At 40.0% G+C, this 10,101-nt stretch overlaps 1 protein-coding gene across 6 annotated transcripts in view; it reads right to left on the minus strand.

Annotated features, from left to right (window-relative positions):
• The window catches only part of LOC115244136 (inactive rhomboid protein 1), an 87,811-nt gene that overhangs the window by 36,890 nt on the left and 40,820 nt on the right, over positions 1–10,101 (minus strand). For all 6 annotated transcript variants that reach the window (XR_003885325.1, XR_003885328.1, XM_029821557.1 and 3 more), the window contains 4 exons: positions 7,763–9,256; positions 7,058–7,503; positions 6,074–6,617; positions 5,298–5,777 (listed from right to left, as the gene is read on the minus strand). Coding sequence is in view for 4 of the 6 variants with exons in the window: in XM_029821557.1 (XP_029677417.1) it covers positions 5,298–5,777; positions 6,074–6,617; positions 7,058–7,503; positions 7,763–9,225 (2,933 nt within the window). In the remaining 2 variants the exon portion in view is untranslated. The remainder of the gene's footprint in view (positions 1–5,297; positions 5,778–6,073; positions 6,618–7,057; positions 7,504–7,762; positions 9,257–10,101) is intronic.

Below are 10,101 nucleotides of genomic sequence, written 5' to 3' on the forward strand. Positions count from 1 at the left end.
TTTTTAAAAATTTATTAAAGATATTTATTGAAGATTTATTATTAAAGATATTTATAAAATGCCGAACATATATACAGGATGTTAAAAAAAAAAACCATTCAATATTTATATGATAGATAGGACATACCATGTGACGTGAGAAGATAATCTGTCTAAATCTTTATCTCAATATTAACAGAAGGTGTTCCACATGTCCTCTTTCAATTTCCATACACGCTTGGCATCATCTTACAGAATCGCGAACTGTGTAATCAAATAGATCCGCAATCGCCAGTTGATGACAACTGACTGATCGCCGGTGAAATCTTCTGTTATGAAGTATGTATGGAAATTGAATGAGGACATTCAAAACGCGGTTTATAAACACTGAAGTAAACATCGCATGCGACACGTAAAAGCCATTAAGTCAATCATAATGCTAACAAACAAAAACGTTTGTATCTCAGAAACGATTGAGTTTTCGACCTATGTTTACTAAGGTTTTTTTTACTCGTTGTCGGTATGGTATGTCCTATCTACTATATAAATATTGAATGGTTTTTTTAACACTCTGTATATTGTGTTGAATAAAAAATTAAAGATGCTGAAAAATACCGTCACATTTCTATTTTATACATACGTATAACATTCTCTTTAAAAAAAAATCTATCATTATTATCTCTATGCAAAGCTATTTTAATTACATACAAAATTAGAATTTATTAAGAATAATATATGCGACAAATATTTATTAAAGGTTAATAATATTGTTGCCACGTTTGTCAAAGATTAGAGAGCGAGAAGGGGAGCGGAGACGATAGGTGAGCGGGGATAAAATCCTTAATTGAAACTGACATGACGACGGCCGGTGTCAGATTGCAATTTCGTGTGACGGGGCCAGTTAAACTCACGAGCCCGACATAATTACCGAAGTTGCCAGCAGCTCGTGGAACATCGTCGTTGCCGGCGCGAGACAATGCCCGGATGCTCCCCCTTACGACTTCCGAGTCATTCGTCTACCCCTATCCCCTTCCATCCTCACCGCGAGAGATCGTACTGAAGCAATCTGGATTAATTTGGATGAAATTCGAATGAGGGGTTTCAGAGAGAAAGTAGACTGCTCAGCATGAAGATCGACTTTGCGGTCGAAAATTATTTGGAGATAATCGTTCGATATTCCAGGAACATTTATGAATTAAAGTAACGTTATTCTGTTGCATGCACACAATGTGTGATTGAAATAAACTAAACTTTCATAAAATTTTATACACGTTATTTCTTAAACAGGCTCCATTGTGGGTTTCACTAGATTTACACATATAAATTCTAGTATAATTACAATTAAAGAGTAAAATTACATTATAGAACAGTAATTATACTGTAGTTATAAATAATGTAAAACATAATTAACTTTACATTATTTATAACTAATGTATAATTACAATATCCTACACAGTATAAAATAAAAGCTTTTTGACATTTCTTGCAAAACTGCGGAATGCTATCGATTAAATAAGTGTACATTATCAACAAACGCAAAAAATCCTAAAATTTTTCTATACGGCATTGAATTGTTCGAATTTTTGCCACGATGTTTAAAAGTATCTTGCTCCGTGTCCTCAATTCTCTTTTTATGTCTGGCAACAGTCGGTGACTCCTTATTGATTATTAGTCGCGTTTTATTCTCAGTGCGCATCTATTCAAGATTCAAAAGAACGGCATTTTTTTAAATGCCAGTCGGAATTTAGAACGCGAGTCCGCATTTGGCGGTGGCAAAAATCGAAAACTCCAAATAAGTCGTGGCAATCAGGTTAATGGAGTATCGCGAGCGGATTCGTCTTACTCCTTTTCATATCTTCCATATCCGTGAAATCGATGTTTCAATGACAATTAAGGTACCTTTAATAGCCAGAGAGCCAAGATACGCTCTTTCAATGACGTAGTTATATCTGTATATCTGTTATTGATCTATTCAACGGGATGAGATACAAAATGTACACCGAGTGTTCTCATAAATTGCTAATGCATACGATCTTTTCGCGAAAGATTCAATATTACTTACAATTTATCAAACTTGAAATAATTTTAATAATTGCTTAAATTTTTTGCCTCTAAGAACATCCGCTGAAAAAATGCTCTTGTATGCCTTCCGCTATTAAAAAAAAATAATAATAATAATAAATAATATTCAAAATAATATCTCACATTCTAATGTTTAATTACAAAAATATTTATCATAAATTAATGCCGGAGATATTTACTGTAGATTTCATGCGTAATTAATTTATTATTCAAGTTAAAAACAACTCGAACAGATAAAATCAATTATAATGTAATATTTCAATTTATTTTTACTCATTTTGATATTATATTTCATATAATATATATATTCCGTATAATATTCCAATTTTTATATTTAGCATTTTACGCAGCATTTTACGCATAATTATTCTCCGTAATTATCATGATCAAGAAATGTTAATAAAATGATTGTTAATTAATTGAAATAAACAAGTGTCGAAAGTGGATTGAAATTATCAGAAATGGAGAAACTACTTTATAACAGGATCGAGTAAAAAATATCCTCGTATAAAATATATTTAAGATAAAAAATTAGAATTAGTTTTCGGTTGAATCCATAAGAACAGCGAGACTGAAGAAGATGCTGTGTTAAACCAAAATCTCAGCGTCCCCATCGCTCCCGTAAATAATATTTATCCCTCAATTAAGGGGCTCTTTCCATTCTAATTCGTGAGCTCTATTATACAGGCGCATTATTACGCGAGCATGTGCATATTGCGGAAGCTATCCCATTCCTCCCCCGTCTCCCTTTATAATCTCCCCTGTTACACGAGCAAGCTCTCAACGCACGCTATGGCTTTCGCCTGTTTTAAAGCTCGCCCTCGCTAATCAATGATTCTTTTTTCCTCTCGTCAGCGATTACATGCGCGATTTACATCGAAAATTATAACTATCTAGAGATATAGATCCGTTGCTTTGAAATTTGATATAATGTATACTTTTTCAAGAAAAAAAAGAAAATAAGAACTTAAATGTAAAATTTAAAAATTTTTAAATCTTAATTTATATATATATAATCACGTTAAAAAAAGGTTTTGTCTTTTGGCTCTTTTCTGATATTCCTTATTTTACACATTTCCGTAAATTTATTTACTCCTCGAGATCATGAAATAAGTCCTAATCGTAACATTGAAATATATTTTATGTCTATACAAAAAAAATGTCAACTGTTATAAATATTTTATTAAGTTTTTCAAATATTTAAAAATAAAATCTAAAATATTTCAAATGCAATATATAATACAGTGTAACGTGTAAAATATATGTATATCACTATCACGAAGATATAAATAAGTAATTAATTTCACAATTGACAAATAATAAATCGAATAAATAGTTTATCTCATGAATTGCTTCCGTCATTGTTCGATGTCATCGTAAGCTTTCTCCTCCTCCTCTCTTGTATATCGTTCGCTGTTGCTGCTTCATGGCACTTGACACTCACTCGCGAGAATACGATTAATTATGATCGCGAGCGCAAACTAATCAGCAGAACACAACAATCGCGCGACACTTTGCAGGGCACTTCCAGACGTTAATCGCACTCGACGTGCATTTTATTACATGGCGACGGAAAAACAATGCAAAAAATTATATATATTTGATACTCGAAAATCATCAAAGTTATGCATCATTATCGCACATTTCTGTTAATAACGAGAATAACATGAACGAATAAATGTTCGCACAACATATTTCGACGGAATAAACTTCGAAATACGCGTTTTGACAAATTACAATGATGTACAAACACCGAATTTGTAATACGCCGTTAATAAACATCAAGATATAAGAGATTACTATAGATTATATTATTTAATTAAACGCAATTCCACTCAGAGTCGATCCGTATGGTAACCACGACATTTCGTTATTGAGAAACATGTCGGTTTCACTCTGATATTACGAGAATTAATGACTATTCACATCGCCATATACTGTCAGAAAATATATAATCGAAATTCAATATTGCAAACACGAGATATTTTTAACGCGCGAAGTTACACGTGTATCACGAATAAATCGATAAAAGTTAGATATCATGCCTTTTTGTTACTCCAATCAAAAAGCCGTCGCCGTGATTATATATTATTTACCGCGAGAGTTAATCATCTGCACGAACTGATAATCACGAATTATAGCGAATAATCGCGTTTCGAAGGATTATACGACGACATGGGTCACATACCTTCTCATTTAATTCACGCCGTACGACTAACATCCGGTAAGAATACGATATGATATATAAGATATGTGTGTAAACAAGAATGCGCTATTATGTTATTACGTTCCGAGAACGAGCGCCAAATATATCATATAAATAATAACACACTAACGCACATACATAATTTATTGTGCAAAATATTTAATATAATAAAATATAAAAATGCGCATGAAATATATATATCCCTTTTCAAATTAATTAATTATTAATTCATTAATTATTAATTATTAAATTTATTAATTATTTATTAATGCACGCCTCAGATATTTCGCGGCTTTGATTATTCGATCCTGCGCGTTCTCGATGCGATAATGATTAACAAATTACATCGAAATCGGCGAAAAATTCAAAACTCGAAGCAAAATACATTTGAATCCAAATATATTTAACAATCAATTCCTTGCTTAAAATATTTAATATGATCAAAATAAAAAATGTATGCAAAATATCTTGCCTCTGGATTTTCAAATTAATTATTAATAAACGCTGCAGATCACGGCTATATATTGTTTATCAGTAATAGAGATAGGATTGTGACTGCATGATTTTCGAGAGAACCCCGTAGTTTTCGCATTGTTCTTCGATTGCAATATAATAAAGTTTAACGTCGGGAGTGCCGTGCAAAGTATCGCGCAATTGTATTCTGCCGATTAATGCTCGTGCGATTATAATTAGTCGTATTCTCGCGAATGAATATCAAGTGACATGCAGCAGTAGCACCACAAAGGATAAATAAGAAGAGATTTGCAGTGGTTTCGAACAATAGCAGAGCAATTCATGGGATGAGCTATTTATTCAATTTATTATTTTATTTTTTATTATGTTATGATTTGTTAATTATGAAATTAATTGCTTGTTTATTTCTGCGATAGCAAAACAATTTATATTACCATATAATGTAAAATATATAAAATATTTCAATTTTTTATTTTGAAGTATACTAATAATATTTAATAAAATATTTATAATATAGTTTTATATATATATATATCAAATAAATAAATGTACTCACCATGAAGAAGTCTGCGTGGGTATTGCTGGAAGTGTCCCAGGCGGCAGAGATCTCCTCATCTGGCAGCAGGCTCTACCGTTGGCGGACGTGTCTCCGCAACAGGCGGCTGGATTCGTGCACACGTGACGACCGACGCCGGTCGTCGTCGTGGGCGTCGCGGCGGCGGCAGTGCCAAACTCGACCGCGGATCCGCGCACTTTGGGCCTGAGCAATGGCGACGTGGCGAACGTCTCACGCTGATTAGACGCCGTGCTGCTGGAGCTGCTGGACCCTGGGCTGCCGCCTAACCGGCTGGACGTCGCGTATGCGAATCCGCGGAACCGGAAATGTGTCTGGTACGGATAACCGGCGGGCGGTGGTAGCCGATAGTGGTGATGAAAGCCAAGGTCGCGACGCATGTATGGATCGCCTGGATCGCTCGCAGGCACGTATCGATCGGTCGGCGTGTGCGCTGCGGGCGGCATATACCTGTCCACGTACCTGAACAAACGTAAGAGAAAAAGGCTTTCAGATTTACGGTTGAACAGAAATGAAATGCCGAAGAGTTTGGGAAAATTTCAGGGTATTTTAATAGAAATAAGATTTTTTTCGCGAAAACAAACTGACATAAATTACGCACATTTACGCGGCATAGAAACGATTGCCATTTATAGTAGAATTTCGAGAAATGCTGTAAAAGAGGAAGAATATATTCTTAAAATTTTTAGTATTATTGCAATAAGAGAGAGAGAAGGATGAAAATAGAAAACCAAATTCCTTATTGTGTTTATCTTTACCTGTCCGGGTAGAGCACTTCAGGAGGTGGTTGTGGTACATATCGTTCAACGGGGGTATGCGCAGTCGGGGGCACGTAGCTGGTACTCGACGAACCATAAGTGCGGTCAGTAGAGGACGTCGCGACGACGGATGTGGCACAGGAGATGGGCGTTATGCGACCGGTGAACCTGTCCTTGGGCTTCGGCAAGGACAGATATTTCTCGGTGACGCTGCGTGCCGGCGAATAGCGATCAGCAGGAGCGTGAAAGCGCTCAGCTCCGGAAGTAGCTTGAAAACGATCGCTACTGCTGCTGGAGGCGAAGTATCGGTCTTGACCGAACTGATGATCGTTCTGGCCGACCGAGTAACGATCGTAGCCGCTTTGAACCGATTTCGAAACCAGATACTTGTCGACGGTGCTCTTTGTGTTCTGATAACTGCCGTTACCGCCGCGATGAACGTTCGACGACGCTTCGGGTGTCGGCGAAATTGACGCAAAACGCTCGTTGGAAGCCGAAGATTGAGTGCCGGTGGACGTTGTATAGGGCGAGTGATACCTGGTGCCTGAATATCGAACAGAAAATTGATATTGCTTGTAAAGCAATCATGAAATAAAATTCTATCAAAGCTTGGAAAAGAGCATTGAGCAATCAATATTAAATGATATCTTTCAATTATACAAATATATTTCGATATAAAAAAATACATAAAATATTGAATATGAAAATTGCAGAGATATACATCAATTATTTCTATTCAATTTATCTATTTATTATTCTTGAAACAACAATGTTTCTTCAACCAATGTTATTAAATAGAATTACTGAAGCAAGAATTTTGTAGATGGAAAGTGTATTCTGATTTAAATACGTGTCATATATTTATAAGAAACAAATATGACAGTATTTCAACATGAAGAAAATCGAGAATAGATGTCAAACCGGATTTTTAGCGTATATTTTTCCTTGACTTATATTAAGAAGCAAGAATTTCAGCGCACTTACCGGTCTCTGAAGAGGAGGACGGCGAGGAAGACGTCGGCGCCAGCAGACGTTCGGTGGAGGAGACGATATAACGCGACGTCTCGGAACCGGACAGCCTACCGTCGTGCGCGGGTGACGATCCAGCCAGGTATCGATCGCTGGAGAATCTGTCGATCGACCGCGATTGGTTGCAGCGCTGTAGAGCGAGATCATTAAAGCGATCGTTGCTGGACACATATCGCGTCTGATTACCGACTTCCGGGAAGCCGGAATATCGACCGAAGTCGGCGGATGCCGGCGAGCCGATGGAGCGATCTGTATACTTTTGACAAACTGTCTCGACGCCTCTATCGGTGTAGAGACGTCGATTTTGCTCAGAACTGCTGGAAGAGGCTTGAAGAGACGTGCGGTCTGACGATGAATAGCGCTGATGCGCGCTCTCAGGATTAGGCGAATTCGAGAGGAACCTGCGGGCATGCCAAACGGAAAATATTAAGTAATAACATAGGAGAATTTTAAAACATAAATACAAAATAGACTCGCGTAAACTGTTGAATCCATTTTACGCGCACGCCGTAAAAAGTTTACCTCGCAAAAATTCTATTTCGTAATAAAAATGCAACTACAACTCGAAATATTAAATATGAAAGAATAGAAACTCTCCCCAGTTAATAAACAAGTCCGCGAAGTTATTAGAAATAGTCTATTAAACTGACTCGAACTCACCTCTCGGTGGCCGCCGCAATCGCCGAATATCGCTCATGATGTGCTGTCGCTGACGGATCCTGTCGAGGATACCTATCGTGAACGGGCGACTCGGCCAAGTATCTTTCCGACTTGCCGACGAATCTCTCCGGTACCGGAGCGTGTATTGGCGAAGAGGATAGTATCCTGTCCGCTGAAATGGCGGCGTAACGAGAGTCCTTGGCGTAGACGCCGCCGCCCTGGAGTCCCGTCTGAAGTCCTTCCAAGACCGGGGAAGACCCCGAGAGCAGACGATGATCAGACGGTCCAGCGTAGCGTTGTTGATCCTTGGCGTCACCGGGAGTTGATTGCTGAGTGGCCAACAGCCGCTCGGTGGAGGCGAAGCGCTCCTTGGCGGGCATCGGCGATGCTGAAGTGGCGCTGTCGGCGCCATACTTGGGCCCCGGAGAATTGGGGGGCAAAATGCGATCAGCAGCAGGATAACCAGCCAGGCTCTGGCTCGAGGCGTACTTCTCGCTCGGACTGGGCGACAATGGCGGTGGTGGGACGAAGCGGTCGTTGGCCGGTGCCGGCGACGGCGGCGACGGGAACGTCTCCGTGGCGAAGGGCCCGACGAGCGCGTTCGCGTTCGCGTATTCACCCGGTCCGCTCGAGCCCGCTGTGTCGAAGTGCAGCTCCGGATTGCAGATCGAGTAACGATCGTTACTCGAAACCCGTTGCTCGCCGTGCAGCGTGCTGAGATCGTTGAATCGCGCGAAACGATCGGCGCTGCCGTGCGCACTGTAGTGCAAACTGGAGGACTGACCGAACGTCGAAGTTTGGTAATGCCCGAAACGCTCGCAACTCGACTGTCGACCGTCGACGGTGCACTTGGTGAAATCGACCGACTGCTTGTCGGATGACTTCTCGTGCCGCTCGGCCATTCGCACGCCGACGTGAGCCTGATCGCTTTGGACCTGATAATGTCCGAAACGCTCGCAACTCGACGGACGACCACCTTCTCCACACTTGGAATAATCGATACAAGACTTGTCCACGGCCTTCTCGTGCCGCTCACCCCCGATTCGACTCCCCACATGCTCACCGCTCTGAGCCTGATAATGCCCAAAGCGCTCGCAACCCGACGAACGACCCTCTCCGCACTTGGAGAAGTCGATCGTAGACTTCTCCGCGGATTTCTCGTGCCGATCGACCATTCGGGTCCCGACATGCTCGTTGCTTTGAGTCTGTTGATCCGACTGGTAACGCTCTTGGCCCGACTGGTTCGCGGTACTCGTGACCGGACGCAAATCGGACAATTGCTGCTGCTCCGCTTGTTGCTTGAAACAGTCGCTGGGATTATTGGAACCAATCTGGGTCCCCACGCTGCCGGAATTCGGCGCGCTCGATCCGGGAAGCGGGGATGACGAGGATCCGTACTGAGCGATAGGGTGCTGGTGCAACAGGAGACGATCTCTTCGGCCATAGTCGTCGTCTGTCGGCATCCTGGTGGCCCGTGGCCCACTGTCAGGACATCTGTAAAAAACCGTAATCGAAACTTTAAAATTATAGAAAAATTATATTAGTCGTGTAATATATAAATTCAAAAATTAATATTAGAATAAGAAATATTTTCCTTTACAAGCTACATTTATCATGTATATAATAAAAATATTATGACAGATTAAGATTCTGCTCCAAATATCAAGAAATAAAGTACATCATTTTACATAATATATTACGTAAAAATATACATCTCTTATGAGCGATATTTTCATCATCTCGAAGAAGTCGGCCGGCGAAAAAATATTGAATGCGAGAAACATCTGGTAACGGCGTTTGATACATCAATACGCCGGAAGCGCGACCGAAAAATCTCTCGTACGAGGGAAACGCGTTAAACTCGCTAATTGCGAAAACCGCCGGCGGCGTCGAGTCATTTCCTGTCTCGTTTGACCTGGAAAAGCGGTTCTATCGCCGGGATCGTACGCCTGGAGCGGCATAGAAAGAGATATATGATATCAAAAGAAAGAAACAATATTTTATTTTTCACTAGTATGATAAAAAAAGAAACAGTTTTTCACATCTATTTCCAGGATCTTCAAGAAATAGCTATCATTATTTTTTCTCTCAAAATGTAAATCTTTCTTTCTCTCTTATACATATACAGTATTTTGCTCTCTTTTTTTATCGCCCATACATTTTCGGACCTCCCTTCCGGCTCGGACGAGCTGTCGATCCCCGCGATTGAAGCGTCAAGAAATTCGGAGGACCCTCCTACGTTCGGCAGAAATGTAATTTGACAAATGGTCTTATCCGGCAGTCGACGTGCGTGCGACACGTGTCACGCGTGGCCACGTTTCCCCATGCAGGGAATGCCG

The sequence above is a fragment of the Formica exsecta genome, unplaced genomic scaffold (assembly GCF_003651465.1).
Source record: "Formica exsecta isolate Colony F162 unplaced genomic scaffold, ASM365146v1 scaffold120, whole genome shotgun sequence".
In the NCBI taxonomy this organism is placed as follows: domain Eukaryota; kingdom Metazoa; phylum Arthropoda; class Insecta; order Hymenoptera; family Formicidae; genus Formica; species Formica exsecta.